Genomic DNA, 19343 nt, shown 5'->3' with positions numbered 1-19343 from the left:
TATTCGTTTTATGTTAATTAGTGCACCAGACTGTTAAATTTTTTGCATGCTTTAGTATATCATGATGTGCAGTAGGATATAGTTTTCTAATGTCAGTGTATTTAGATTTATGTAATTTTTTACATGACAAGTAAAAATGCATAAGTTTAAAAAAATTCTATTTTTTGTAAGCAAAATTTGGAAGTTCCCCCCCCCTTAATTCCACAGTGTATGGAAAATAAATCTTTGATTAAAATTGTAGAAATGTGTTTTTAACATTTTATATCATTATTGCATATAAATATCTGATTTTGCCATGTTTGACTCTGTTGAAATATAATGAAACTAGTATGTGTGATAATGTATATTTTAAAAACTATTGCTGTATAGCTACTAAATTTTTAATGCTTTTTTTCCTGTAGTTAGCATTCAGTTTTCAAGACATGAAGCTGTTGAAATTAATTATAAAAGAAATGGAAGGTAAGAATAAAAATTTGTTATGACTACATCATTCACTGAATAAATGTTAATGGTAATTTTCATTGTTATTAATGGTTTAAAAATTTTAATTTGTCTGAAATGGATCTAGAGCTTCACAGCATTGATGTAAAGTGAAGTGCATGTAGTGTAAAAAACTTAAAAAACTAGAACTACAGTTAAATTTATACAATACTCGCTGCTTATTCAAATCACTTCCATTCAAAATGTATTAAGTTTATTAAGCAGCTGAGTGTAATAAAGAGCGGTTTGTGCATTGCAAACTATGATATCATTTTAAACTTCTCAAGTAAAATAATAACTAACAAGTAATCCATTAAGTAATCCTAAAATAATGAACAATTTTTAAATTTTATAAAAATGTTCTTGTAATTACGTTCTTGGGGAAATTATCTTTTACAAACAACTATACAATCTTACTTGTTTCATTTTGTTCAACAATAGGTTTTCAACTGTATTCTCAGTTTTGTAAAACTTCTGTTAGCTTTTTTGATCAGCACCTTTCAGTTCAAAAATTCTTAGAGTTTGCTGTGTTTTTCTAGATTCGATTATTGTCATGTCATCGCATTTTCCTGTGTCCCTTTTGTAGTCGATTTCTGTAGTCCTTTTAACACAGTGCTCCATACATAGTCAGTTTTTGTACACATTATCTGAGTATTGCCGTAAAATGACTCGCATTCTAAAAATGAATTTTCATAACTTTCTTCACTGATGTTTGAAAAATTAACTTTTGTTTGTGATTCCTTTGAAGCTTGTTCTAAATAAAAGCTACATTTTAAAAAACCATTTTTAACTGGTTTTAAGAGATTAACCTCTTGCATTGATGAAAATATGAATGGTTTCTAGCAGAGATATTGAATTTATCTCCTTTGATGTGATTGCATATTTACAAAATTCTTTTTTGTTCATCATTTACTGAACATCTTTTGAAATTTGAACAAATTTGAAAGTTTATATAATACTGTAAAATGAATGTTAGAATGTAATGGTTGAATGTTGGAATTTGCAGAAAAACCTGAACAAACTGTAAATGTTGTGCAGTACAGTCTTTGATCCGGACATAAATAATCCGGAATGATCTATAATCCGGACCTCAAAGCTACAAACTTTCTGCGTATGCGTAGAGTTTACGCATGTGCATTTAATGTATAATGGACGGTATAAACTAGGCTAAAATTATCTAATTATCTATTTCAATTAATTATTTTATAATATCTAATTATGTTGCAAATTGTGTAGTTCCTTAATCTTCTAATTGGATCCAGCTTATTATTTTTTGCAGACTGTTAGAGCAATTTTATAAAAAGTAAGCTTGAACTTTCGATTATGTCAAAAAGAGTTTCCGATTCTGGAGCTGCCAAAGGATCTACAAAGTGAAAACATGTTTCGATGCCCATTAAACAAAAAGTGGAATTGCTGCAAAAAATGGATAAAGGCATGAAGAAAGTGACAGAGAGGTTAGTGAAAACGAAAAAATTTCGATTGACGAGTTAGTTGGTATTCTTGGCATAACAATTACAGGACTTGAACAGCGGAACTTTATAACTGAACAAGAAATTATGTCTGTTTATAGAATTAAAGAGAAAGTATAAGCACATAAAATGAAGCAACTTAAACAACTTACACTGAAAGAAATGTATAATAAGATAAACAAATAAATATTAAGCTTTTCTTTTTGTTTGTTTGTTTGTGTGTGTGTGTGTAAGTATAAATTTTGATTCCCCTTTAGATCATAATTGCTCTTTATTTCATAAATTACGGTTTCATATTTTTAATTTTATAATTTCTACATGCCATCTTACCAGATTTAAATTGATGATCTATAATCCGGAAAAAAACCTAATCTGGAATCGCTAAGGTCCCGACGAGTCTGGATTAAAGACTTTGTACTGTATTTGCAGAAAGAGAAACTTATATTTTTCAGAAAAAAATCAAAAGTATGCATGCTCACAGCTATCTAACTTGTAAAGCTATTTTTTCATTTTTAGTTCACTGTCCTATTTCAAACAGAAATCAGCAAAAATGCAGAGTGTTCGCAAAGTCTCTAAAGAACTTCAACTGCTTATTTTTGGAAATGGAATAACTTTTATGTTTGGTTTTGGTCGCACTTTCACAAGCATGGTTCAAAGCTTTTGTGACAACTCGCATAAATTACACAACCTTTGAAGGCGACAAAATGAACTTTGATTGATCATTCTCCAACTTTAGACAAATTTAATTAATCAAAGTATCACGGTAAACTTAAGCTGTTATTTATTCATTGAATAAAAATTGTCTAAAATCTTGTCATGCAATATTCTACACCATTCATTTCATGGTTTTTCCCATGTGTAATGTGTATACGAGCCAGTTTCCCTTAGAAAGTCCTCCACGAAGGGATTCCTTCCCTTAGGCAGATAGCCCTAGTGTGCTTTGCCATAATTAAATACACCACCACACCATCTACACCATTCACTTTCAGGCTGTCCCACTTCAGTTTCTTTTTGACATAAGAATTTTCCAGATCCCCAAATCCTCACTTTAAGTGTATATTAAAAAAAATAAATTTTTCGGGAAAAAACTTTGATATACATGTAGTAACATTCCAAGAAATAACAATACTATTTGTTATATGGTGGCGCACGAGCGGCCGAGTGGTAAAGTCACTGAACACGTGGTATTTTGGTCCAATGTTCAAATTCCGTGAATGGGCTGGCTGCATTTTCGTGGTTTTTCATATGCAGGGGTGTTAGTGCTCCAGGGAAACCACGGAAATCCGATGCCCGGAAATTCCGGGGATCGTCGTTCAAAAGGAAGTAGGAATAATAATGAATTATTTATTTTGATCTGGGTAATTTTGTTTGCTTTAAAAGCAGAAAATGCGACGTCAGTGTGTGTGGTGAAAACTTTTCCTTTCTTTCTCCAAAGGCAGTGATAATGTGTGAAAAGGGGGGGAATTTCTTTTTTGTTCTTTCCTTATTGTGAGTTATGACTCATTCCCCCAGTTCTCGGACTTTCTCTTCTGGATTCTTTTCGGCAAGTAGGCGCGGCAGAAAAAAAAGGGAGAGACTTCGTTCGACCAGATGTGCAATCACGTGACTCTGGGTTCAAAGGTCTCATCTCTCCTGGCGTGGCGCCAATAAGTAGAGAAAGGGATTTTTCGCCATATTAGCTATTTGTCATTGATCGCTTCTCGACTTTTTTTTCTCCACTGTGTAAAATTTTCGTTTCATTTATTGATGCACGTGTAAATTTTTCGTTTCATTTATTGAAATATTTTTTTATTTATGTACGCAAGAGAATTTCACTATGAAATTTCTCGATATAAATAGTGATATTATACAATTAGAAGAAGGTGTCCGGAATGCATTTAGGTAGAATTAGATTGAACGGAGAGATGGTAATGGGGATACCATTGGCACATGGTGCAAGAAAATAAATGTTGCTGGACGAGCATATTGTGTTTTTTGTAACTCACTGCTGAAGTATGGTGGGGAAGGATTCAAGGCTTTCACAAATCATTCTAAAACTGTGATGCGCATAAAATATTCAAAGTGCATTAGACATTCAATGACTTTAAGTAATTATGCTAATTCAAATAATACTGATGACTTACTGGAGACTGATGCTCGGCCGTTGGATATAGTGACAAGAAAAGCACGCCAAGAGGTATTAATAACTTCGTTTATCGCTGAGAATTCTCTTTCTTTCAATGTAGCTCCCAATTTAATTGAACTCTGCAAACAGTTGAGCTGCGATCAGATGGCACTAAACTCGTTGGAAATGTCCAGGACTACTGCATGTTACAAGATGAAATATGGGCTTGAAAAAACTATTAAAGAAAATATCATTAAAACTTTAAAGGAGACTCCATTTTCTCTAAATTTGGATGAAAGTACTAGCAATGCTCAAGAAAGTATACTGGCAATATTGGTGCAGTGTTATGACAACAATCAAAATGAAGTTGTAGTTCATCATTTTGCATCTCTAAAAATGGAATCTTGCAATTCAGAAGCTGTTTTTAAAGCAGTTGTTAATACTATTGAAGATAATAATATTCTATGGGGAAACTTAATTAGTGTATTAATGGACTCATGTAACACCATGTGGGGGAAAAAAAGGGTGTTGAAACCAGACTACGATCAAACAAAGCACCTCACTTATTAGATATTGATGGTGACACATGTCACACAGCTAATAACTGTGCAAAAAAATTTGTTTCATGTTTTTATAGATACTTAGAAGATTTGTTTGATGACATCTACTTTGATATGAAAAGCTGCAGTAAAAGAGAAAATTTTTTCAAAATCTGTGAATACCTTGCCATTAAAAAACTTATGCCCTTGAAGAGACCAGACCATAGGTGGGTGTACATTTTATGTGTTTTAGAAAGAATCAAAGATCTGTGGGATGCTCTTATTGCATTTTATTTTCACTACTTGGATAAAACTGATAAAGGGGATTATTTTTCTTATGTTGAAACTGTATACAATAAAAGAAATATTTCTGCAGCTCAGAAAAAAATTGTTGAAGCGGTGTATTCTTACTTGCATTCCCAACAACTCACAAAGGATGCTTTAGCTCGGAAAAAAAGAATACTAAATGGGTTATTTGTTATGCAAAACAAAACTTTATTGCATATGGCATTATATCCAGCAGTATTACCAGAGTTCAACACATATATTAAATTATTTGAAACAAAAAAACCAATGCTTCATTTAATACATTCCAGTATTTATAAATTGATGGCAAAATGTTTCTCTTTTTTTATGAAGCCAGAAAATATAGAGTGCACATCTTATAATGATTTATTAAAGGTTGATCTCACAAATCCAGAATTCCATCTACCTAGCAAAGTAATATTTATTGGTGCAGAAGCTTCCACTCTCCTGAAGAAATTATCAAAAAATCATCCAATACCAAAAGAATTCCAAATTTCTCTGATGAAAACTTATACTAATACAGCACAGCATATATCCAGGTAATTTAAAATATTTACATAAAATGTAGTATTTTATATGTTTGAAAATTTATGGTTATTAATTTTGCAAAAAAAGTAATTCATTGAACTTTTATAATTAGGTCATTCAATACTTCATAATTGTAATTTTTCATTTCTCCCCCCCCTTCTCGAAACTCCAAAATGTCCATAGTAAGTCCGTAAAAGTTTCAGGGGATTTTTTGGGGTCCCACAAACACCCCTGCATATGTGTAGCTTGTATATGAGCCAATTTCCCTGAGAAAATCCTCCACAAAGGTATCCCTTCCCTTAAGCAGATAGCCCTAGAGGCTTTGCTGTAATTACATGAACCAAACCTCTTATATGGTGCTCACAGTAATAGGCAAAATGTTTTCCGGGACTTTGAGAATATCCTATACCAGCGGTCATCAACCCTTAGAACTTCATGGACCACTGCATATATAATTTTATATTTGGGGAACCACAATTATGAATTTTAAAAAAATCGTACATTAAAAACAACATATTAATATGTAAAAACAATATTCAACTTTCCAATAAATGTAATTCTAATTTTCATTTGTAATACAGTCCAAAGTCTTTAATACGGACTCATCAGGACTTTGGCGATTCCGGATTAGGGGTTTTTCCGGATTATAGATCATCAATTTAAATCTGGTAAGATGGCATGCAGAAATTACACAATTAAAAATATGAAACTGTAATTTATGAAATAAAGAGCAATTATGATCTAAAGGGTATCAAGTTTTACAAAAAGCTTAGTATTTATTTGTTTACTTTATTAAATATTTCTTTCAATGCACACATGCACAAAGCATACATTACGCATAGTCAAAATTAGAAAATTGCAACCAGAAAACTATTTGATGTGTATTTGTGATATTTATAATGACGAGGAAATTGATTTAGATCATATCAAAGACTGAGTACATCGAGATGAAATACTACATTTAGTAAGGAATTATAAGCCAAATAAAATAAAAACATCTGCCCTGAAGATAAGGATAGTGCTGACAGATCAACTTCCAGTTCATTGCGCACCGCAGAGTTCCCCCCTCCCCAGGCCGCCACAGCGTGAAATTGATAAACAGATTTCGGATTTCGAAACGTACTTTCGCTTTGTAGATCCTTTACATATTAGTAAATATATATCGGAAATTCTATTTGACATAATCGAAAGTTCAAGCTTACTTTTATAAAATTGCTCTAACAGTCTGCAAAAAATAATAATCCGGATCCAATTCCCTCCTCTTAGAAAACCGTAGAAGATGAGATACAGAAGTTGAACTTCCACCTCCTATCAGCTGGTAATCGAAAAGGAACCCTCACTCATACCTCTGCTCTAGAAGACTTTTTTTTTTTAAATCTTTAAGAAGGAACTTTTGTCCCTCTCAGATTCATTACAAACAAAAAACTGAAAACAGTGTGTTATAATTATAGGGATTGGGGGAGTAGGAAAATGTTTGGTCAAACCTGTTTTGTTGAAGCATTACATACCTGAATGATAAAGCCATGGTCCATAGTATGTTAAATGAATTAACTGTAGAAAGCTGTGGTAAATACAAGTAGGACATTTTGGTATTTATGAATCAGTCTTTTGCCAATCTGAGTTTAATAAACAATGTTTTCTCTGATAATTAGTAAATATTTATTCCCAAAAACTTGAACATTTTAAGTGACAAGTTTATTAACTAGCAAGTTTAAAATGTGGCAGGTACTGTATAATAGACAAGATTGCATAGCAAATAGTTTTCCAGATTACAACTGGAAAAATATTTCACTCCTAAACATTCTTTAAGTTTGCTACAAAGTCATATACAAGAGGACAATACATGCTAAAAATTAATGCAAGCAATAAAAGGAGGAGGAAATCTGAGTAGCAAATATAAAAGTATTTCTGAAAATGGTCATAACATCAAAAGGAAATATTATAGATCATACAAACGGGACGTGAGAAAAAGTTTTTAAAGTATTGGCAAATCTTCCTTAAGAAAAGTAGAATTTTTTAGAAACAGTGTAAGTCTGAGTCTGTTGATAGTCTGGAAGTAGAGCCAAATGGTCATTTTGCTAAAATTTTATTAGATGATTTTTAGGAAAAAGTTATTACTTTTTTATTAATTAATAGACATTGGTTGATTAATGTGCATTGGTATAGATAATACCGTAAAACAGAGAACTCAAAAATGATCTAGAAAAATAATTCTCAAAAGCAGTAAAAAAAAACGAATTGAACAAGCAAATGTAAATACCTCTTAAATTTAAAGAAATGGCATACAGTATACTGTTTGAATTAGAGTTAATTAAAATGATAAATCCTCAGTTTTTTATCTCCAGCATGCAAGATTGTCTGTCGCTATGCCATATTTAAATATTTTTTATTTTGCTGTTAAATTGAATTTTTGTCGGATAAGTGCGAAGTACATGATATTTAATAAAGTTAACATACAAAGTGTTAATAATCAGAAAGAAAAAAAAAATTGTGTGCCATTTTACTAAGAAAACTGCGTGTTGATCTGATAAACTGAGATCAGAAAGAAAAAAAAATTGTGTGCCATTTTACTAAGAAAACTGTGTGTTGATCTGATAAACTGAGAAAAGACTTGAAAATAATTTTTAAAATGTGTACCAACACTTAACACTGCATCAGGAATTCTAATCTATATTGCTGTGCTGCTTTCAAAACTTATCTGTTTTTGCTGTTGAATTATAAATGCCATAAGTGTGAATATAATTAATAAAATTGTTTATAAATAAAGTTAAAAGGAGCAAAAAAAATTTTATTAACAGGAATGAGGGCAACTGCAGACTGGTAGACTGCGAGTCAGCGAGGGTGTAAAAAACCTTAACAAAGCCTTTCGGATGACCTTTAAAATCTTTTCAAACATATTATTATTTAGGAATTTCTTTTATGCTTTACACTTGTATATTTAATGTTTTTTCATAATAAAACAAGTGGAGAGTCCTGATTCTTAATTTCATTTTCCCACCGATGTCAACCTGGTGAATCATTAATTATTATTTTTTGCTTTTGTCCCCGTATGATTACCAACACACTGTAGCTTGAGAAAATGACTCATGCAGCTACGTCTAATTTTTTTAAGATATATTAGCAATTGACTACTGAAGAGCATGCTAACCTTTTATGTTGACATTACACTTGGTGATGATACAGATTTCAGCTAATTCCACTGCAAAGTGTTGAGTGTGTTGACAAGAAGAAATTTGACAGAAATCTCTTTTCATATGCAAAAAATAGGTGTTGTAAATGATATTCATAGGCATGAGATTATATTTAATGCTATTTGAATTAAGAATAAATTATTTGTTATTTAATGAAGCCCAGGACCCATGCCAGAGCTGGTGTGGCCACACTGTGCAACAGAATTTAGGGGAGACAAAATTTTTAAGAATTTAGAGAAGCACCGAGCATTAAAGTTAAAGAATGGCAAAATCATTAGAATTTAGACAAGGCCATATAATGCAAAAATTTCTAGAATTTAGAGAGGCACATGGCAGCAGAATTTTGGACCCACTAAGAATGAAGACGCTGCAAAACATTTAGTGCTAACCCTAGGTAAGGCTTCAGTGTATATATGTGAATTTATTTATATGGTACTCAGATAAGCCTTAAGCATATACAGGAAATAGTCATAAGTACAATAAATAACTGAGCTATTTTAATTAGGACTAGACCTCATCAGCGTGCAAGATTAATTTTAGCAGAACAACACATCTTTAGTCACCAATAGTGTATAGCAGACTAGCTAACCTGTATGGTGACAACCACAAATTTGAAGGTTTTTCAGGCATCACAAACAGAAGCAAAATTTTCCAAGTAATAGAATTTGTAGGAAAAGGGTAATAAATAAAGATATAAGAGAACAATGTTAACAGTAAATTAAGTGGTAATAAATGAAGGTGATATAACATAACAAAAGTTTTTAATTGTAATAAATATGCCACAGTCATCAGTCATCTAATGGATGGTGAAATCTGTAGTATGGTTTTAAATCCAGAAGATATCAATATCGATAGTAAGCAAAGCAATAGAGTTGTTGAAAACAAAAGGATTTCACATAATTTATTGGGAATTCTTAATGCAGCAATTTTACAGGATTTGAACAGTGGAACTTTGTAACTGCACAAGAATTTGTGTCTATCTATAGAATTTTAAAAAAAAAAAAAGTATTAGCACACTCAAAAAAGGGGAGAGAAAACATTTTACATTGCAAGAAATGTTTAATAAAGCAAACAATCTGGTATGTGTGTAGCATCTTGGTAATTCATAAAGGAACTTTTTGCTTTTTTAAGGATTCATAGCTAAGCATAGGAGCATTAATTTAGAAAATAGCTTTTTTTCTTTCTTGCCTTTTTTTCTCAATAAGTTTTATTAATAGTTAAGGTTTAAGTGTCAGGCTGCCCTATCTTCTCTTGCCTGCACCATTTCATTCAAATGAGAGATGATATGCAAGTCATACACAAAAAAGTGAAATATGGATGAATTTTTAATTTCATATGATATTGCTTCAAAACAAGAGATCCTCACTGTTAGTGAGTGGGCACTTACTAGCTCGATTTAACAGAATGTATACAGTGCTTTTTCAGCTTCCTTTCAAATATTGAGTATCCATTCAGGTAATTTGTAAAACATTTGTATATTTGCTTGAAGAGATTTTGTTAGGTGTCTCTTTAAACCTCCAGATTTGGTTTTGTCATATTTGAGAAGCGCCCACCAGCTGCCGAACGGTAAAGATGCTGAACACTGGTAGTTCAGTCTGAGGTTCAAATCCCACGAACGGGCTGGCTGCGTGTGCGTTTTTGTGGTTTTCCCCTTTGGTAACATGTATACGAGCCAGTTTCCCTTAGAAAGTCCTCCACAAAGGCATCCCTCCCTTTAGGCAGATAGCCTTCGTGTGCTTTGCCATAATTAAATAATCCAATCCTGTATTTGAGAAGCAGGTAACATAGTTGTAAATTTAGAGTGGAGCAAACTTATAGTTGTATAATTCGCTGCAGCGTTAGTGCATTAACAGTGTTAATTGATCAAATGTCATTTCATTTATTCTTGTAGTTACATATGTTCATAGTTTGTGAGGGCAAAAACTAGTCAATGAACTATGTAGCTTATCAGGAGTTAGGCATTAGCCAAGACTTCAGGAAAAGTCCAGTATAAGGTTATAAATTTTTACAGTTAGTCTTTATGAAATGCTCAACATTAATCATGTTATTCTAGGACTCAGAGGGCTTTGAAGTACAGTCAAAAGTCGTTAATTCAGACACCCATAATCCGGAATGATCTATAATCCGGACCTCAAAGCTAAAAACTTTCTGCGCATGTGCCGCGCTGGCACAGGCGTTTTACGCGTACGCGTAAGACCTTGACTACTGCGCATATGCGTGTGCGCTAGTGCAGAATACGTTTTCGCCTGCGCGTTTAATGTATAACAGACGGTGTAAGCTAAAATTATCTAATTATCTATTTCAGTTAATGTTAATGATTGCGTTGTTCCTTAATCTTCGAATTAGATCCCGCTTATTATTTTTTGCAGACTGTAAGAGCAATTTTATAAAAGTAAACTTGAACTTTCGATTACATCAAATAGAATTTCCGATGCTGGAACTTCCAAAGGATCTACAAAACAAAAGTATGTTTTGATGTCCAACAAACAAAAAGTGGAATTGCTGCAAAAAATGGATAAAGACATGGAGAATGTGACAGAGAGGTTAGTGAAAATGAAAAAATTTCGATTGACAAATTAGTCGGTATTCTCGGCACAGCAATTAACGGGACTTGAACAGTGGAACTTTGTAACTGAACAAGAAATTATGTCTGTTTATAGAATTAAAGAGAAAGTATTATCACATAAAACGAAGCAACTTAAACAACTTACATTGAAAGAAATGTTTAATAAGGTAAACAACTAAATATTAAGCTTTTTTGTGTGTGTGTGTGTGTGTGTGTAAATTTTGATACCCTTTAGATCATAATTGTTTTTTATTTCATAAATTAGGGTTTCATATTTTTAATTTTAGAATTTCTGCATGCCATCTGATGAAATTTAAACTGATGATCTATAATCCAGAAAAATCGATAATCCGGAATCGCCGAAGTCCCGATGAGTCCGGATTAACGACTTTTGACTGTATATCAATTTGCTTATTTAAAATTGCTATCACAGTCAATTTGCTTGACATTGTAGCTGAACAATGTACCTCATATGTGTTTTAAGTTTTGAGTGTTCTCTGCATTTAAGATTTCAATCTGTGGTTTCAAAGAATATGCATTTTCTATCATTTGTGTATCTGGGTAAGAGGTATTTGCATTATTCAGAGTTGATATAAATATAGTCAATGAATGTGATAGTATAATAGTAGTTTAAGAGAGTTAAACATAGGAAGAATATTTTGTGTAGTAAAAGTCCCCTCTTAAGTTTTCCTACTTAGATTTTCATTATGTCCATTAACATTATTAAGGGCATTCAATTTAAATAAAAAATGACAGTGGTGCAATTTTGCCACTTTTATTTCATTCTGGTGAAATGATGGAACTCAATGAAAGTTAAAGGCTGCCTTTTAACGATTTATATGTACTACTTAGTTGCTGCATTTGGCATTTGATTACTGCTTAGACGTATAAGATTCAAGCTGTTGGCCCCTGAATCAAGCTGTAATGATTGTATTACATCAACCTCTAAGCTATAATGTTTTATAATCCTTTTTTCTTCCTCTCCCTCCAATAAAAAAAAATCATCCAAAGTCCAAGAAACGGGCATTTTAAGCCTTCAAAAATTATGGATTAATTAAAATGGAATTTTAAAAAGGGAATAGTCAATAGTATGTTAAAAACAGTATAGTGATATGAAGTATATAGGTATTTGGACCAAATATAATTTACTTTGCATTTTAGGCCATTCATTGACATTGAAGCATCAGAGTTTGTAATAAATAAAGATCTTTTAACCAACTTGCTTGTAAAGTTCTTGGTTAATTAAAAAAATTACAGGGGTTAGGTGTTATGAGCTTATAAGCATTCAGAATAAGACAAATAACTGCATTGCATGGTTGCATGATATTTACCATGATATTAGAATTTAAGCATTTTTAATAACTTGATAAATTTTGTGTTACTTTCTGATTATCTGCAACCCCCTAAAAAGTATACATGAGGAAATAATAAATGCCAAAATAGGCAGCCTGTGACGTCGCCAAAATGTATTTGTATATGTGGCAGCTCAGGCATGCACTTTCTAGTACAATAGATGAAAGTTGATTTCCATAAAATTCGTTGCCCATTATTCAAATAAGTCTTTGTTTTTATTGCATTTAAATATTTCTCCCCACCCTCTTGTAAGAAATTGTAATGGGACTGTGTAGTTTACCAGCTGATGAAAACATATCTTCAAAAATATGACATTTTGCCCAACGGTAGCAAATGCAAAAATTCACATTCTGTGAAGTTATGCAGTTAAATTTTATAGATCAAAATTTGTACAATTCTCTCATTTTGATTTTTTTAAAGCAAAACTAAATCATTGTGTACATGAGATAGACAGTAATGTGCAATGCCAAGTTTCTGCAGTTCAAGATGTTTTTTGAAGTTAAAATAAATAGATCACTGTATATGGGGAAAACAGCATTAAAATAAAAAGGTTGTTTTATTATGAGTGTTTCTTACACTTTTAATTTTGTTAATTGAGTGCTGATTTATGTCATTTTTAGTTGTGCCACCATTTTTTTAAATAGCTGTTGTCTTTTGTGTTTTAGCATAGCGAAGAATTAATTGCTGTCATTTGGGGGCATTTCAGAAAAGGAAATATAAATAATCCAAAAGTGTCCATTATGTTCTCATCTGAAAACAGAATATCTGTTCTTGTTTCCATATTCTACAAATTAAAAATGCTTATTACTATTTGAGGAATGTTAAAGTGAATAAAAATTAAAGAATATGAAAGATTATAAAAACTAATTAAATAGTCATTACATTATATTACATAATTTAAATTTATTTTTCCTCTTTTACATAACATTAAATAGTTTTTTAAACCTGTACAAAATGTAGATATCAATTTATTATTTATTACTGTGAAAGTGACTAAGGTTTTAAGTGAATTTAGAAATTTTATTTTTTTCTCTTCAAGCTGCAAATATTGAGCAAGTAACTGGAAATAACAAACCTAGTGGGAAAAGAACGGTAAGTTATTTTGAGTGTTCTACTAAAAACTGGTGTGTAACACTTTAAAGTATGACTATTCAACAATAATAGACCTTTCTGCTAATTGAACAAACTGTCAGTGATCATTAGTAAGATACAAAATGATTTTATCTTTTATAATTGTAAAGAATTTAAGAAAATTGCTAAATAAAAGTGTCATTATTTAACCAAAGAAGTAGGGTTCCAATTCAGTCTATGACCATATTTTGGGGGGATCTAGAAACATATTTATAATAGAATCAGTATAGCTGTTTTTGCAGTGGTAGCTTTTTGATAATTTGGATGTATTATAATGCCCTCCGTATGAATGATTTGATAATTAAGTATTCAGGTCTTATAAATAATTCTGGAATGTCCTTCTTTTTTTTTTTTTTTTTTTTTTTAAAGTTTGCTTCTAAAAAAAGTCCTTAATTTCAACCAAAATCGGCAAATGGTCCTTAATTTTACTCAACTGACATTTCTGTCTGTTTTTTACAACTGCGATTTTTAGCTTAAATTCGTATTTTGGAGGGGTTTTTTTGGAGGGGAGGGGCAATTCTTTGACAAATATGTAGGACATGGAGCAACGTCTAGTGGAAACATTGCTTTGTTTATTAAAATACGTAAGCTTAGAAAAGATGTTAAAAAGTAGGAAATTAATATAAATTAGCTAAAATGTCTAAAAAATATTCTAATTGAAAAGACACAAATACTTTGTTGTATGTTATTGCTATAAAACATACATGTTTTGTAGCAACAAGATACAACAAAGCTGTTTTATAGCTTAATATAGCTTTAATATATAATTATCTTAATATTTTAGAATCATGTCATAATTTGTATGTGTGATTTTAATAGTGCTTTTCAGTGAGTATTTTTAAAAAATGTTGCTTATCTTCTTTAAAAATCTGTGAAACTATTATAAGTGAAAAATATAAATGTTTCAGAAAATGTTTTATTTTAATGCTGATTACTTGATAAGTTGATTACTTTATTAAGTTGATTTTATTCACAAATTTGCTCTATAATTATGTTAAATATTAGCTTATATACATTGCCTTAGAAAAGTTAAGGAGCAGCATGTTTTTCATAGCTCACCATTACAAAAATGTCAGTAACATTTAAATTAACCATTTATATGCATAATAGTAATGAAGTTTTATAAGGTATTTCTCCCTACTTCTTAGCGAGCCTTCATAGTGGGGTGGTCTGCATGCTGGTCACATATCCCAGAGGCCCGCAGTTTGATTCCTGGCGAAGGCATTGCTTATTTTTCATCTCTCCTGCTTCCAAAAAAAGTACCTAATGTCTCTACAATGGCACCCGAACTAAAAGATTCGTGGATGAGGATTCTCCACGCCCAGGATTTGGCAATAGGTCCCCTAAAAATCCCAGTCACCCTTTAAAAGGGGGAGTATGTAAGGTTTTTCTCCCACCTTCTTAGCGAGCCTTCGTGGTGTGATGGTCTGCACAATGGATGCGTATTTCAGAGGTCCAGGGTTCGATTCCCGGAGAAGGCGAATTATTTTTCATCTCTCCTGCTTCCAAAAAAATACCTAATGTCTCTACAGTTTAAGAAAATATATACAAAAACAATAGCTACCGCTTCTGTTTTATAGAAATGAATGCTTATATAGGAGTTGGAGGAAAAAATTAAAAAAAAAAAAAAAAAAATTAATTTTGTTCACGTGTTGATTTTTAATTCCTATTAGCAATTTTGTTCACAATAGCCAGTAGAGTCTATGAGTGTCCAGTAGAAGTCCAATGCTGGATTTATTGATAGGGGAGGAGATCGAATGAATGAAAATGTTGTTGTCACAAGCTGATGCTGCTAGATGTGTCAATGTCTCTCGTAGTGTGGTCCACAGACTATGGAATTAGTTTAAATCTGAAAATTCTGTGCCTAGAAGACATGTTCCAGGCAGACCAAAAGTTACAACACCTGTGGGAGACTGTTATTTAAATATTTCGGTCCGAAGGAGGAGCAACATTACAGTTCCTCAGCTCATGGTAGATCATTTAGTGGTAACAGGAGCAAGAATCTCGGCTACAACCATGTGCAGATGCCTGCATAATACAGGTCTGTATGCAAGACAACTGGTTGTTTGTATTTCCTTGACCTGAGGATACAGAGGTGCCCGTTTATGTTGTGCAAAAGAACTCTTCTCCTGGACCACTCAACAATAGGCATTTGTTCTCTTCACACATGAGTTCAGGTTAACGCTGGAGAGTGATTCAGGTCGTCAACTGATCTGGAAGGAACAATGCACCAGGTACAACCAATCCCACCTTGTTGAAAGACACAGTTATAGAGATGGTAGAATAATAGTTTGGGCTAGGATCTCTGTCATTGTTCACACTGATCTTCATGTGTTCTATGGGGGATTTTTGACCAGTATGAGATATCGAGACGAGATCCTTGATCAATATACCAACCCATATGCCACTATAAAATGAAAAAACTTCATCAGCAAAATAAATATATTTTTTTCTGAATTATTTGTTGAAAAATTTGTGTTTGCATTATATGATGTTTGGACCAATAATGTTCTTGTTTTGACTTTTTTACAATTCTTTGAAGAAACAAAACAGAAAAGAAAGTCCATTTTTTCCACCTTGATCTTTTTTTAGAAACTACCTTATTCATATACTGTTCTGTTGGTCTCTTGTACTATTTATTATTTGTAACTTAAGGTCATCCAAAAAAATTCAAAATAAGGGAAAACAGTTGCAACTATTTCCATAGTGAAAGTTGCTCTGGGATTGCCAAGACAAGGAAATGAAACAGGAGCTGGTGAAATATTTTAATTTTGCACCTCTGTCAGACATTTTAAATCAATCGATTTAAAAATCAGGATAATCGATAATCAGGATTTCAATTAAAATCAGGATTTCGATTTAAAAATCAGGCTGTGCAGGATATGCAATGAGTGCGTTAAGAAAAGAGGTCAATACAGAGGAAGAGCCCAGTTCTTCAGCACTTTGATCACAGTTAGTTACTTTAGCACCAGTTGAAAGTTCTGGTACTGCTTAATCTGTTAGCAAAGTTAGATTTAATGATTATTCTGATATGTTTAATAAAACATATATGAGGGATGTTTTTAAGTAAGGACTGTTTAGAAAAAAAAAAAGTAATAATTTTTTTTTTTTTACTTTTCATCATAGTTGCCAAGTTTGTATAAACACTCATCATACTTTAGAACTAAATTTTGTATAACCTCTTCGTAGAAACTTCTGATAACATAGAGGTCATGTCCGTTTTCATGTCTTTGTCATTGTTGTAGTGGTTGCCGCCGATATGATATTTGAGATAGCGGAAAAGATGAAAATGGCATAAGGTCTGGGCTGTAGGGGGGGTCCAAAACTTCCCAGCCAAAAGAGTCCAATAAAGCTTGGGTCTGTGCTGCAGTGTGAGGCCTTTTATTTTCATGGAGTAGCAAAATTCCCTCTATCAGCATACCGCGTCTTTTGTTTTGAATCGTTCTGCGTAGCTTTCGCAGGGTTTGGCAGTAGGCTGCCGCGTTGCATGAAATCGACCAACAGATCTCAAAACATGGACACCATGATCTTTGGCTGGGACAGAGTGTGTTTGGCCTTGACCCTTACAGGAGAAAGTTTGTGTGTCTTCACTCCATGCTCTGTCATTTCCATTTGGGTGTGACATATGAAACCGACGTTTCGTCTCCCATTACGATCTGACTCAACATGGCATCACCTTCTTCGCTATAACAAATCAAACAATTTAGCAAATACTCGAATCATTTGTTTTTGTGGTCTTCCGTTAGGAGTTTAGGGACCCAACGGAAGCACAGTTTCTTAAATCTTAACTTATCAGAAACAATCTTGTACAGCACTGACTTGGACAATTCAGGAAATTCATTTGAAAGAATGCTTAGGGTGAAGCATCTGTTCTCAAGAATTTTCACTTCAACTGAAACCACCATATCGTCTGTGATCCCAGATGGGCGACCGGGGCAGGGCTCATCATGGATGTTGTCGCAGCCAGCTTTGAAGTCTCCAACCCACCTACACACTTTGCCTTCGTGGGAGTAGCTCCATAAACTTCACAAATCTGCTGGTGAATGTCTGCTGCAGACATGTTTCTTGCCGACAAAAAACTTATAACTGTCCGTACCTTGCATGTGGCGAGCGATTCAACAATATTGAACATTTTAAAGACACAGAACAGACTGTACAGGTTACCTACGCAGCTGCAATTGAGCTCAGTTTTTTCCAAGGAATGCCGGGACACAATGCAAATACTTGTTGCGGCACACGCTATATAATAAAAAGAAATTATGTCTAAATATTTTTTTTAGTTTGTATTAATCATCTGCTACTTTGTTTTTAAAATGCATGATGCAGGTGATATTTGTATTGAATCTGTATCTCGATTAGAATATAGTTAAAAACTGATTTGGGACTAATATTCCAAAATTGCTCAGTGAATAAGTAATATCGAGTTTGTATTCTCAAATTTGTTGTGCTCTGACTTTTCCCTATGTACTGAAACTATAAATAAGATTTCAGTATGATTTTAAAGGAAATTATTTTTGTCAGATCTCTCTCTCTCTATATATACATATATATATTTTTTTAGTGCTTCCTGCTAAGTAAATAAAATGTTTCTCTTGTCGGTGAAAACAGTACCTTGTCACACTTTACTATGGTATCAATCTAAAATTATTCCCAATCACATTACTAACTATCCCCATAAGAGAATTAATAATTTGCTTGTGTACTCCGGAACTTTATCCGCGAGAATTTTTAAATGATTCTTAAAATATTTTTCATGTTTCTGATTATTACATCTTAGCATTTTATCTCAAGTTCTTGCTGAACACAGAAATATTTGCATAAATGTACATTATCAGAGAATACTTAGAAGATAACTTTCTGCCTAAAAAGAAAATTTATCTCCAGAGGAGAATGTAATTTTTTTGTTAATATGATAGCATACTATTTTATTTCATTTCCCTTTACTATTTTGAAGAATGATCAGCATCTAGCAATTTAAGAAAAATTTTTGAAAATGGCCACTAAAATTTTATTCCGTTCAGTTATAAATCTTATAAACTTAATGTTGGTATAATATTATGCATTTTTTTCAATATAATTAATTTATTTAGACTCGTGTTGGTTTACTGCTGCCAGATGCCATCATTATATTTGAAAAAGTGGAAGGCTCAGCTGTTAATTTAGTTGGACAAGCAAAAGGGTAAGTATATCTTGGCTGCTTTCTTTGCTTTCTGAAATCAATTTAAAATTATTATTTAAAACCAATATTACTTTCTTCAATTAAGTAAATTACACGCTGTCTGTTTTTCCATACAGGAATTTATCAAGAATTGCATAAAAAAACTGCAGTTTTTTTTAAAAGTTATCTTTTTCAGAATTTGTAATTTGAAATAATAAGCATATTAATGTGTTTAAAATTGCAAGTATGTTAGGTAATGTGACTAAAAATATGCTGATATAGTTTCGTTTTGTATTTGTAACTATGTAAAGAAGCTTTTTTTGTAGGTTAATTTGGCTATTCTATTTAGAAAGACGGCCAGACAGTCGATAATTAATCCTGATTGGGATTTTCAAAAGATGGGAATTGGCGGTTTGGACAAAGAATTTAATGCTATTTTTAGAAGAGCATTTGCATCCAGAGTTTTCCCTCCAGAACTAGTTCAACAACTTGGTATTCTTTTTATTTAAATTTAGTTA

The 19343-nt window shown here is 32.3% G+C and overlaps 1 protein-coding gene across 1 annotated transcript in view; it reads left to right on the top strand.

Annotated features, from left to right (window-relative positions):
• Positions 1-19343, top strand: part of LOC118189079 (vesicle-fusing ATPase 1-like) — a 103495-nt gene that overhangs the window by 20410 nt on the left and 63742 nt on the right. The window contains exons 6-9 of the mRNA XM_035359625.2: positions 402-459; positions 13576-13628; positions 18758-18846; positions 19175-19317. Of these exons, the coding sequence (XP_035215516.1) occupies positions 402-459; positions 13576-13628; positions 18758-18846; positions 19175-19317 (343 nt within the window). The remainder of the gene's footprint in view (positions 1-401; positions 460-13575; positions 13629-18757; positions 18847-19174; positions 19318-19343) is intronic.

Source organism: Stegodyphus dumicola, chromosome 3 (assembly GCF_044657685.1).
Source record: "Stegodyphus dumicola isolate Sdum_Otavi_A_Nest chromosome 3, ASM4465768v1".
Lineage (NCBI taxonomy): Eukaryota > Metazoa > Arthropoda > Arachnida > Araneae > Eresidae > Stegodyphus > Stegodyphus dumicola.
This window is presented reverse-complemented; position numbering and strand designations above follow the sequence as displayed.